Consider the following 13,827-nt stretch of genomic DNA (forward strand, 5'->3'; position numbering starts at 1 on the left):
TGAACAGTTGTGGCGTCCTCCAGTGTTGATAATTGAGGTGATGTTGGTTAAGTAACGCATGGCTTACAACGCAAGTTCACGGCTACCAGAGGGAGGTCACAAGCCGAGAGCTAATCAGGGTTGGTTAGCCTGATCTCCTTCAGGTGGCATCACCCTACATAACAGCTTCACAAAGGCCCCTCTTAGAAAAGTCTTGTTGTGACACATGTGTTACGTCTGTCAGGGTGCCTCACCCCTGATCAACCTGACAGTCACAGGTTACATGTTGAAATTGTGAGTGGTGGGTTGTGGGATTGGTGGGTTGTGGGAGTTGTGCATGCAGACAAAACCACACCGGGGCATGTGGTGCATTGCATTGCTCCTGCATGTTTTCCTCAGTGTCGGTTGGCCGTTGGTTTATGGGGCAGAGTTGGTGGCTCTTAATGAGGGTACAACCTAATCAGAGTGTGCCACACAGCTAGCAGGAGGCCTGGTTGGCTCAAATGGTCTTCCCATGAAAACTTGGAAAGGGGCCACTTTTGTGGTTGCACTAGGAGTCATATGCATTTCACATAGAACTGCAGCTAGCAGTTTTTTGATCATGTAGTCTGTTCATTCCACTATGCCTGACGACCGAGGGTAATAGCGAATGTGAAACTTTGATGCTCAGATATTTACAGAGCTGATGAGTCATGCAAAACATCAAAGCACTCAAACAGGCAATGTTCAGGATGGTAGAGAAAAACAGAAGATGTCTTTATTGACACCAGTATGGTTTCCAACAAAGGAGTTGCCTCGAGAACAACTGCAGACCTGACATTTGGGATCTTCTTTTATCCTTCTTGCTACACCGCCCCACCAAAGTAGAGTGTCACCCTCCAAGGACGCCATTTCTTATTGTCTGATGTCTCAGTGAAATGTCGTCTCTCCAGTCTTAGCGCTCCATTAACTTTTCACACTTATCTGTACCATCTTTGCATTAGAAAAATCATCATTGTGTGTTAATATCTGCGTTGGTCATTATTTACATTCCAGCATTGAGCCCATATGTGTCATATTACCCAATTCCTCATCACAGTATAGCACTCAGCAGGCTGTTCATCACCCAACCCAGGACTCCACCAATCATGAACTTCACGTCAGATCGTCATCACCGGAATATTGAACTCCCCTGTGTACTTGATTGTTTAAGTCTGTCTCGAACATTAGGACACTGTGAAGTATTGCCTCTAGAGTCCTATGCATACCGAACGCTCTTTGGATTGTTTTCCTGTGTACCGAACTTTGACTTAATGTTTCCCGTTTCTGATTTTTGTCTGCTCCTTTTGGATTCTGATGCCTGGATTATTGGTTGGTCTTTATGATTTTTTGACACGGACTGTTTTCCCTACTTTCGAGTTACTAATTTATTTCTGTGACCGTTTCCACTACCTGTTACTACAATAAATCCCTATTTTTTTTATCTGCATGCGATTTTTGCCTGGCCCATACTTCACCTCCATGCAGTTGGCGGACTCAGATGCTTTGACCAACCAGGGTCAACTAATCCACCAACAGCACCAGTTGCTTGAGGGTTTCACACAGTCAATGGATACTATAGGCAAGCAACAAGCAGACCAACAAACTCAAATGTTGGAACTAGGACAAAGTCTCAGAGAACTTACCTCCTGGCTACAATTGATGACTACTCCTTCTCAGTTCAGTCCCACGCCTGCACCTACTACCGCCATGAGCAGTATCCAACCAACCCTCCCTGTGAGAAACCTGAAAAATATGATGGCTACCCAAGTGTCAACGTTTTTTGTTGCAATATTCATTGTATTTCAATAGCCTTCCAACCTGTTCCAATCAAGATAAAATTACCTTCATTACCTCTCGTCTAACTGACAAAGCTCTTGACTGGGCGATTGCCATCTGGGCTAACGTACAACTGGCGTCTTATGACGACTTTATTGAGCAATTCAAGGCTGTGTTCGATCACCCGCATGATGGAAGAGCCAGTGGGGCGATACTTAACAAATTACACCAAGGCAATCATTCTGTGGCCGACTACGCACGAGATTTCCATACAGTCGCTGCTGGCAGTGGATGGAATGAGGAGGCGTTGAACGTCACTATCCGGAATGGTCTCAATGTAGAGGTTTTACATGAACTGGCTTGCCAAGATTTGAATCGGCTTATAGCTCTTTCTATACGTCTGGATCATTTCATCCAGGAACGAAAACCATGTAGAACTAGTAGTTCTCACCATACCTATCCCTCTCCCAGTTATAGACCAGAGCTCAGACGAGAGCAGACAGTGGAACCAATGCAATGTGATTCTTCACGCTTGACTGAAGAGGAGAGGTAGCTTCGATCCCAAGATGGTCTCTGTTTTTATTGTAGATCCTCAAAACATGTTATCAGGGATTGTTGTCTTCGACCTAATCCAGCATCACTGAGCCATAGACGGATCAGGCCACCCACATCAGAAAACAAGGTAGAGATCTTGCCATCAAGAAAGATGATCGCTAAGACATTTTTTTTTTGTTTATGTTGGGCTCCTACACATCTTCTATGTTTACAGCCTTAGTTGATTCAGGAGCCGAGGGAAGCTTCATACACGCACATCTTATATGGGAATTGGACATCGCAGCTATTACCCAAGCCTCTTCACCTGGTGGCTCTGGACGGATCACCAGTAGGAGCCAGTTCCATTACGCTCCACACTACTCCCATAAAACTTACCACAAGCGCAATCCACTCAGAGATCATCTCATTTCTCATCATAGAAGATGCCTCATTTCCAGTCATTTTAGGTCTACATTGGCTAGAACAACATGACCCAATTATATCATGGTCACGTAAGGAAATCACTCAGTGGTCATCTCAATGCCTAAGAAATTGTTTGACATTACCAGTTGTCCAGTTATATTCCACCACTGTTGAGAGCCCTGCTGATACACAAGCCTTTTCCCTCGCTCCGGAATACCAGGATCTCTCTTTGGTCTTTAGTAAGAAAAAAGCAACCCTGTTACCTCCCCATCTTCCCTACGACTGTGCTATTGAGCTCCTGGAGGTAGCCGTGTTTCCCAAGGCTCGTATTTATCCTCTCTCCCAAGAAGAAGAGAGGATCAAGGAGGAATATATAGATGAAGTATTAAGTCAAGGCTTTATTCAGCAATCCACCTCCCCCATGGTATCAGGATTTTTCTTTGTAAAAAAGAAGGACGGAGGTCTTCGTCCCTGTATTGACTACCGAAATCACATTTCCAAGAAATATTCATACCCGTTACCTCTCATTCCTCTCACTCTGGAACTACTACAAGAAGCCAAGATCTTCACCAAATTAGAGCTCCGTAGTGCATTTAATTTGATAAGGATCAAGAAAGGTGATGAATGGAAAACCAATTTTATCACCAGCAGAGGTCACTATGAGTGCAAAGTCATGCCATACGGTCTCAGTGTGGCTCCATCTGTCTTTCAGGCTTTTATCAATGATATCCTCTGTAAATACATGGGAAAATTTGTTATATTGATGACATCCTAATCTATTCACCCATTAAAAGCCAACACGTACGAAAAGTATTGAAGATTCCTCTGGATAACGTGTTATATGTCAAGGGAGAGAAATGTAAATTCCACCTTCCAACCACGACTTTTTTAGGATACGTGATTAGCCATAGTGGAATCACCATGGATGACAAGAAGATCGAAGTTATCATTCAGTGGCCCGTTCCGGTCACCGTTAAAAAGCTCCAGAGTTTCTTGGGGTTTGCAAACTTTTACCGACGATTCTTACGGAACTTAGTAGTATTGCAGCCCCTCTCACAGCTCTCCTGAAGGGAGCAACAACCAAGTTATTGTGGAATCAGGAGGCTGACCAAGCATTCAGAAAACTGAAAGAAGCTTTTACCACGGCTCCTATACTTAGGCATCCAGATCCTTCCGTTCCCTTTGTCGTGGAGGTTGATGCTTCTAACATCGGGGTAGGAGCTGTACTTTCACAAGGACAAGATAAGTCCAAGTTACACCCAGTAGCTTATTGTTCCCGTAAGTTATCACCAGTGGAACGTAATTACGGAATAGGAGAACGTGAACTGTTGGCCATTAAACAGGCCTTAGAAGAGTGAAGGTATTGGTTAGAGGGGCGAATCATCCTTTTCTTGTTATCACCGACCACAGGAATCTGGAATACATGCCTACAGCTAAACAACCCTGTTCTTTTCAAGATTTGATTTTAAGATTGTGTACCATCCTGGGACCTGGAATACTAAAGCTGATACCTTATCCTGTGTTTTCTTGGAGGAGACAGGAGATGGAAACCATCCTTCCTAGCTGGAAACACCTTTCATCTATACAATGGGAAATAGATGATGAAACAGAACAGGCCATGCAAGACACAGTCATCCCAAAGGTGTGTCTGTCAGGGAAACAATATGTTCCTACCTCGTGCCGAGACCACCTATTGACGTGGGCTCATTCCTCGCTGGTTTCAGGGCATGCTGGGAAGACATGTACTCGACGGCTTCTGGCTAACTGGTACTGGTGGGAGACCATGACGGGCGATGTTCATAAATATGTTTCTTCATGTTCAGTTTGCAGTCAGAGTAAAACACCTAAGACCCTACCCACAGGAAAGCTCATGCCACTTCCCATACCAGACAGACCTTGGTCTCACATTGCTTTAGATTTCCTTACAGACCTCCCATGTTCTGAAGGTAACACTACGGTCCTCACTGTAGTTGAAAAAGTATGGGAGGAGACACACCTGTGTATCGAACAGAACCATAGATATAATGAGGTGGTGGACAGACATGGGAGGGAGACCCTGCTGTACCAACCTGGTGACAGAGTGTGGCTCTACGCGTTACTTCCGCAAGCCAGGGTCATGTCGCAAGCTGGGTCCCAAATTTATAGGTCCGAATTAAATTACAAAGCGCATGAATGAAGTGACATATCAACTCAACTTACCTGCTCACTTTTGTGTTTCAAGGTCATTTCATTTGGTCCTTCTGAAGCCTGTGATTCCAGGGCCCTTGGATGAGGTCTCTCCTGAGGCCACTCCTCCACAGCTCTGACTGTGCCCTGATCTATGAAGTGCGCCATATTCTGGACTCTAGGAGGCAGGGTGGAGTAGTACTTCCTGTGAGAGGCATCTTGGGAAATATTGCCACTTGTATTGCATTCAGTGTGTTATGCAGTGGTAGTTCAGTGTTTAAAGTATTTGACTAGTAATCAGAAGGTTGCCCATTCAAACCCCACTGCTGCCAAGTTGCCACTGTTGGGCCTCTGAACAAGACCCTTAATTCTCAATGGATCTAATTGTAATTGTAATCATAATTGTAAATTGCTTCGGGAAAAAAGTGCTAGATGAATGTTATATATTGTATTTCTTATTTCTGTTTTTTGCCCATCTTGTATTTGTCTGCCTGAATATTTTGTCTCTCTAGATTTCGACCTGGACTGTAGTTCCTCTCTGTGATGCTCCCTGGCTCTGTTTATCCTATAGTACAGGTTCTGACCCTTGCCTGTGTTTTGACCGTGTTGGATTATCCTTTTCAGATTAAAACCAAGTTTAATTTTATCCTCGAGCATCTGGCTTTCTCTGAAACATCACAGTGTCACTGGAGTGAATGTGACATTGTTCCTCAAAATCCCTCAGTTAGTGATTTATTGATTAAACCATGAAGTTCAGAGCTGGATCACAGCAGAACCTAAAGCCCATGAATCTCCAAAAGTAGCATGGTCATGTGTGTGTGTGTGTATGTGTGTATGTGTGTGTTTGTGTGTGTGCGTAGGTGTGCCTGTGTGGGTGGGTGTGTGTTTGTGTGTATTTGCATGAGCTGTCCAGTCTTCCTGACCAAGTGGACAGTGACCAACAGCTGCATCATATACAGAATGAACAAGTGAGGAATAAATAACACAAACAGAAATAAACAAGTGAGCACATTTCACACATTGCACCCAGTGCACCCAGATTAGCAATACATATATGAGGAGGAAGAGATGCATGCTGGGAACTGTCATATCTGTAAACCAGTAGCTGTTGCCACAGTGACATCAGTGATAGTGTGCGCACAGGAGCATGCATGTATTTGTGAGTGTGGGAGCATGTGTGTGTATTTTGGGGTGGGCGGCGGTGTATCACTTTAGCAGATTTTTATCACTTTGAATGTACGTTTAGGGTGTGTATAATGATGTCTTTCTCCAGGTCCTTCAAATGTGGGTCTGGCCATATTGCAGCAGTCGTGTGTGTGTGCGTGTGTGTGTGTGTGTGTGTGTGTGTGTGTGTGTGTGTGTGTGTGTGTGTGTGTGCGCGTGTGTGCGTGTGTGCATGTGTGTCAATTTCCCCCCAGCTAGACACATTACAAATTCAGTAATGCTAAACTAATTATAACTGTAATATAAGTTCATTTTAACAAGAGTTACAAGTTTATAGTAAGAATGATCCAAGGATTACTAATAACTGCCTGAGAAATAAATATATCTGAAGAAGATTCCAAGTTCCACTTCACCAGAAGCGCTTTGATTGTAAGATATCCATCACATCCCAGTTTAGATATCACTGTTTGGTACAACGGGACAAAAGCAACAAACACATCTGGGTGATGCTGTTGAATGTGCATATTCATGTGTTTTAGCCCACAGACTCTACAACACCAACACACTGTCCTCGTCCACCACTCAGGTCACTGGGAAACTTTCCCACACAGGTGATTTGAAAGAAACAGCTCATAGTGTTAACGATTCAGTAAATGTCGCTAACGTGCTGAGTTAAATCCAGCCTAGCATGTTGATAGCTTTTTTTGGCGTCGAATTTGCGAGTGTGAAATATGATTCCACATTACGTTCATCAGCTTTCACATTTAGACTACCACATACTCTCCATATGACTGCATACACAGAACTGTAATGTGTATGTGGTGATTTGGGATGAATACATGTACCATTACACTCCTAATATTTATATTTTAGTATAACTATATAGTTAATATGTCAACAGCAAAATATATTCACTTTGCAGAACCTTTTCAATGCTGCTCTACTGCCCTAAGCAACCACCTTCTATGACCAGCCTACATATGAACCCTTTCACACCAAACACTGGACCAGAGTTGCCTGTTTGGGATACAAGGTGATTTTCACATTTGGTGTTTTTTCTTGAGCCTGAGTGAGTCTGTTTCCATGTCACTGATCTGGTTTCATATTGTGTACAAATCTGCAGAACCATCTGCTCTACTTTGGTGTTCAACCCTCCTGATCAAGCTTGTCTGTCCAGTGCACTGAATTTGTACACCAGTAATGTGTACATGTGAACCAAACCACAGCTCAGAATGGCTTCCACTCTAAGGTCCTAAAGAGAAAGTAACAGACAGTGGCGTCCAACTGCTGTCAGTGAACTGCACTCTACACACATTCTGCTGTCAAACTGCACCACGCACACCTTCATGATGTATGTGGTCATCCGTTGGTGTAAACAGAAACCACAACTCTCTGTCCTGCTTTGGCTCTTTATTTATGAAACAGCAATAGACTCTCACAGTGGAAGTGATGCATACAGCCAACGCTTTGGCATTTGACCTTAAAAGACATGATTAATAACAGAAAAAAATATGCTGCTATTTAAAGGTCAAATATCAAAAAATCCTAGAGATACACACATAAAATGCAGAAAAAATTATTCCTTAGGAAAAATAGCATAATGTATTAATAAATTTTTTTACAGAATCATAGAGCAAAATGATGGTTGTTGGAGTTAGAATTTAGTTCTAGATTGACAATATTTAAATTGACATTTACAGCATTTAACATTTTGATTTAGCAGTTAGCCTCCTTTCTCAAGTGTACCAAAAACAAACAAAAAACCCCACATGTACTCTGGTTCTATATTTTGTCAGTCTTAGTCTTGTCCCTACAATTCCTACTTTATGCTAGTATCTAATTAGCAATTAGCAAATAATTAGCACTGCTTCCTATTTTCTGGACTGAACCACAGTGCAGATTTCAGTGCCACTTAATGGGACAGGTCGGCAAAGAAGCAAATTTACTTTATTTTCCCTTAACCCAGGTGGACAGGACATGTTTGGAGTCTAAACTGAAGGAGCACATTTTGGTCATTTAATTTAGAACAAAAGCTGCTAATGTTGCTAACAGACCATGCTTTTACTCAATAAATGTACACAATGTCATTTTAGACATTTCTTAGACATTTCAATATTACTTTATTCATGTATTTCACTACTTTGGTAAACCTATTTCAATCACCAAACAGGTCCACATGAGTAAAGGTATTTTTTCACGAGATGAAAAATTTCCATATTCCATAATATTACTTTATACAGTGATCTATGTCAAATTCTACCTCATTAGGAAGATAGCTGAGATTGTTCTGAACACTGTGATATCAAACATGTAAGTACCTTTAAGGTGAATTTAAGAATATATGCAGAAACGGACATTGCTCTGAGCCATCAGATGGTTAAATGATGGTGTTACACCATAATCTGTGACCACCAAATTCTGTCACTGTACAACCTGCAGCACACAGATCACCATTTCTGATGCCTGTGACTGCACTGTACCATCATAATAAATGAGTTAAACACCAATCAAAATGTTTTTTAGGTGTTGTGATTTCAGATGGCTGGGTGCTGCTGCTCTCTGCTGATCCCAGATATAAATACCTTTGTGTAAATTAATATATGAGGATAACAACACCTGTAGAGAGAAGGTAACACTCACCATCAGCAGCGTGGAGCACAAGGAGCAGATAAACACACACCTGCATTCTTACTGAGTTACATACACACACACACACACACACACACACACACACACACACACAGACACACACACACACACACACACACACACACACACACACACACAGCAGGGCTACTGCTACACACCATACACACACTCTTCAAAACTACAGACTAGTGAATGACCTGACAGTTACACTTACAGTGGAGAGGAAGTGTATTCAAATGAAGACATTCTGATGACTCTCTAACTCCAACACACAAACACACAAACTTGTTCAAGTCAGTGGGTACAGCTGATCAGATGTGTGTGGCAGGTCTGTTAAACAGGTGTGTAGGTCTGTAGCTGATCTGTTGATTTCTCTTGGTTTTCTTCTCTACTGCAGACTAGCTGTTTCATCTCCACCAGCAGTGTTATAGTGAACTCTGCTCATTTCTGACACTGAAGCAGGTCACATGAACAAGAACAACTCAGTTCATTCAGGATCTGACTCACACATGGTAAAATGGATGTTAATGGACACAATGAGAAAACAATCTGATTATAACAGATTGGTAATGAGATTTTTACCTTTGTTTCTCTTGGTGTAATAAACCACAGCCACGATAATGTGGAGGAAGATCACAGTGACCAAAGCAAAGGGGATGTAGGGCAGAGTCTGAGGAGAGACTGTAACAACACAACAAACACTGACCCCAGTCTTACACAGCAGCAGAATACATTTATTTAGCACAGCTGTGAACTGTTTCCTCTTCCAAACACTCCCTCTTAATCTAAATGTTAAACTAAACTAAATGTCATTTACTACTATTATTATTATTATTAGTTTAATTCATCATGTGCTTTTGTTTGTTTGTTTAAGATGTATTCCCAAACTCTTTGTGTTGGCTCTATGACCCTGCAACGTGACGATGACTCTGATTATGGATTTGCCCTTAATATATTTCGCTCGTCTCAGCTCATGCATCCGCCTCGTGATCGCTCCACGTTACACTCTGTATGGATAGTGTCATAATCAGGACACATGACTCTTAAGAAAAATGCCATTTTCAGGTAAAAAAAGTCTTTGGCAACTGGGAGCACATATAGTACTAGGTGAAATGAGTCAAAAACAGGTAATTTCTGTCATTGTGGGTGTAGCCTAGTTTTATGCTGGGAATTTGTCAGGATGCATCATAGTCAAGACGCAGGATTTTTGACTCATGCAAATTTATGAAAAATACAAATTTGAAGTAAAATATGGGTATTTGGACAACTGGGAGCACATCTTGTACAAGGTTATAAGTCAAAAACAGTAGATTTCTGTCATTTTGCAATTTTCAAGTTCAAGTTCAAGTTTGGTTTATTTGTCACATACATAGTCATACACAGTACAACACGCAGTGAAATGGTGGAGAGTGCTCTGTCCAAACTGAGGAAGAGAACCAGGGGTGCATAGAGAAAAAAATATATATATACAGATAAATATATATTCTATGTATGTACAAAAGTATATTAACAATGTATGTACAATATATGTATATTATGATTATATACACAATGTACAATGTATATGGTTGAGTATATATGTACACAATCTACAGAATGTACAGATCCATTGTATAGTACCATATCTACAGTTGTTGTAACAGGTTAATTGAGTATAAATCTAAATCTATATATACAGATGTACAGATATACAGTCATGTTACGTGGTGGTACAGATATACAGATATACAGATATACAGTCATGTTACGTAACAGTCATGTTACGTGGTGGTGGTGGTGGTCCCCACAGTTTATCAGTTTCCCTGATTCAGGGCCCGAATGGCCTGTGGGAAGAAGCTCACCTTCAGCCTCTCTGTCTTGGCTTTCAGGGAGCGGAAGCGCCTCCCTGACCTCAACAGAGAGAACAGTCTATTGTTGGGATGGGTGGGGTCCTTCACAATTTTCCTGGCCTTGGTTTGGCACCGCTTGTTGTAGGTGGTCTGCAGGTCAGGAAGTTCCGAGTGAGTGATGCGCTCTGCTGAACGCACTACCCTTTGGAGTGCTTGTCTGTCCTGCTTGGTGCTATTTCCAAACCAGACTGTGATGTTCCCCGTGAGGATGCTCTCGATAGTGCAGGTGTAGAAGTTCCGCAGTACCTTGGAGGGCAGTCTGAAGTCCCTTAGGCGTCTGAGGTGGTAAAGACGCTGACGAGCCTTCTTTGCCAGGGAGCTGGTATGGCGGGACCAGGACAGGTCCTGCGAGATGTGAACACCAAGGTACCTGAAACTATCTACTCGCTCCACCGTGGTTCCACTGATCCTCACAGGTTGGTAGTGCCGCTCCTGCTTCTTGCTGCAATCCACGATCAGTAGTCGACAAATAGCATTTTAACATAATTTCCCCTCCCTTCGTCCAGGTGAGTCAGTGTAGTGTGGAGCAGATGTGCAATCGCATCGTCAGTGGAGCGGTTGTGGCGGTATGCAAACTGCAGTGGGTCCGTGGAGGCTGGCAGTGAAGATGTGATGAAGTCTCTAACTAGCTTTTCAAAGCACTTCATCACGACTGATGTGAGGGCGACAGGGCGGTAGTCATTGAGGTCGGAGGGTCGAGGTTTCTTCGGGACGGGGACGATGGTGGACCGCTTGAAGCTGGACGGGACAATACCGAGCGTCAGGGAGAGATTGAAGATGTCGGTGAATACCGGGGCTAGCTGATCTGCGCAGGCTTTGAGGACCCTCCCGCAGATACCGTCTGGTCCCATCGCCTTCCTGGTATTCACCCTTTTAAACACTCTCCTCACGTCACTCTCCGTGATGATGAGAGGGCGCTGCTCTATGGTGGGCCCCGCGCATGTGCCACCGGCTGCGCCGATAGTGCCACTTGCACCAGCACCGTTAGCATTGGCGCTGTTAGCACTAGCGCCGTTAGCATTTGTGCTGCTAGCATTAGCGCTGCTAGATGTAGCCTCGAAGCGAGCAAAGAATGTATTTCTTAAAGTATTGTGTAAAACATTTTACATCAAAATGATATTTTTCATAAATGTTGACATGTCCTGACTATGACAATATCAAAGTACCAGTGCAAAACAGTATTTCCCCAACCACAGTAGTTTGAGGTTTCAGTTCACACAGTTCCTACTTACTGTTTGTGGATGGTCATAGTTAGGATGCATGACTCTTTAAGAAAAATGTCATCATGAGGTAAAATAGATAAAATAGTTCTTTGGACAACTGAACACATCTAGTACTAAGCAATGAATCAAAAACAGGACATTTCTGTCACTTTGGGTGTATAAGATGTAGTGTGGCTGGGAAACAATTTTACACTGGCAGTTTATTGATACTGTCATAGTCCATCTATACACTTTAGAAATAACATGAAAGTCAAAATGAGGGTCAGTGACATTATGGATTGTTTCCAGAAGATTAAGTCATGATTTAAATCCCAGTCAAGTATTTTTAAAGTACAAGAGGAGTATTTGACCATCACTGAACTAAACGCTACTGGTAATGTGCAGATGACAGCACAACAACAAATATGACAGCAGAAAGTCTACAAGTAACTCAGACAACCAAGACTTTGCTAGTGTGGATACATAAGAAAACCTTAAAGCTGGATTTATCATTTTCAGTTGGATTTGGATCAAAAACAGTGTTTTACCTTTAATGGTGAGTCTGATGTCTTTATATTTCTGGTTTGTAAGATAACACCTGTAGTCTCCCTTATGCTCCTCAGTCAGGTGTGATATGAGTAGAGAGAGATTTCCTGGAGAGTGAGCAGTACCCAGCTGATCTCTGTTTCTGTACTGTTCACTCTCACTGGTGATCATGTCCCATGAGTTTCTGTTTGTGTTGTGTTTCTCCCAGGTAAAACGCTCAGGTTTGGCGTGTGGTTCAGTACAGGAGCAGGGCAGCAGTACTGAGTCTCCTGTGTATGCAGTGATGTAGTCTGTCTTCTGATTCTCTGCCAAACTGCAGCCTGCAGAAACACACGGGATAAAGGCCTTCACTATTAAACATGGCCGCACATGTACATGTAAAATGGTTATTATTACACATGACATACTCCGTTATTATTATTATATATGACATACTTAATTATTATTATATATGACATACTCCATTATTATTATTATATATGACATACTTAATTATTATTATATATCACATACTCCATTATTATTATATATGACATACTTAATTGCTCCAGGTCCAGTCACCTGATGGTACTGATGGTACCAGCCAACTGATGATGGTACTGGAAATCACTAAGAGATTTCCCAATAGATGTTGGTATGATGGATGCATGACCATCAAATTATAAGATGTAAATGTTTGATTATATTGATTATATATTGTCTCTCTCCCTCCCTCCTTCTCTCTCTCCCCCTCTGCCCACCCTCGCTCCCTCCCTCCCTCCTTCTCTCCTTCTCTCTCCATCCCTCATTCTCTCTCTATTTCTTCCTTTCTCTCTCTCCCTCCCTCCCTCCCTCCCTCCCTCTCTGCCTTCCTCCCCTCCCTCCTTTTCTCTCTCCTTCTTCCCCTCTCTCTCCCTCCCTCCTTCTCTCTCTCACTCCCTTTCTTTCTCTCCCCCTCTCTCTTTCCCTTTCTCTTTCTCCCCCTCTCTCTAGAGCAAATGAGAACAGTAGTAACTAAATAAGGAAACTAAACAAGTTGTGTGTAATATGGGTATATAACTGACTAGAACCTAAACAGGACAGAAGACAAGAGTCATTAACTACAGGCATGAAATACACATACAAACAGAAGATGTAACTAGAAACAGACAGAAGTAGAACTGCAGATCCTGCAGATCCTGCAATTTATTAAGAGAGGGGAAATCCAAAGGTGTAGTCAAAATTCTCTACACTGGTAGATTGAGGCTGAGTGAAGAACCAGCTATATTTTTCTATATATTTAGAGTGCTGACACCAGTTTCCTGTAAAGTATCCAATCTCTGCACTATACGTTTAGTAGATCAAACCCTATGTTAGGCTGGCTGAACCGCTGACAAAGCAGGATGTATTAAGACAGGAATTTTAGAAAGGTGGTTATGCATATTCTCATAACACATGCTAGACAATGCAGTAGAGTATTCTCATTCTCTTCAGAATATAAATTGTAATTACAGGCATAA

General features: G+C 42.3%; 1 protein-coding gene across 1 annotated transcript in view; it reads right to left on the reverse strand.

Annotated features, from left to right (window-relative positions):
* LOC118241855 (polymeric immunoglobulin receptor-like) overlaps nucleotides 1–13,827 on the reverse strand; it is a 433,448-nt gene that overhangs the window by 342,692 nt on the left and 76,929 nt on the right. The window contains exon 5 of the mRNA XM_035529166.1: nucleotides 12,352–12,669. Within this exon, the coding sequence (XP_035385059.1) occupies nucleotides 12,352–12,669 (318 nt within the window). The remainder of the gene's footprint in view (nucleotides 1–12,351; nucleotides 12,670–13,827) is intronic.

This window comes from Electrophorus electricus, chromosome 8 (assembly GCF_013358815.1).
Source record: "Electrophorus electricus isolate fEleEle1 chromosome 8, fEleEle1.pri, whole genome shotgun sequence".
Classification (NCBI taxonomy): Eukaryota; Metazoa; Chordata; class Actinopteri; order Gymnotiformes; family Gymnotidae; genus Electrophorus; species Electrophorus electricus.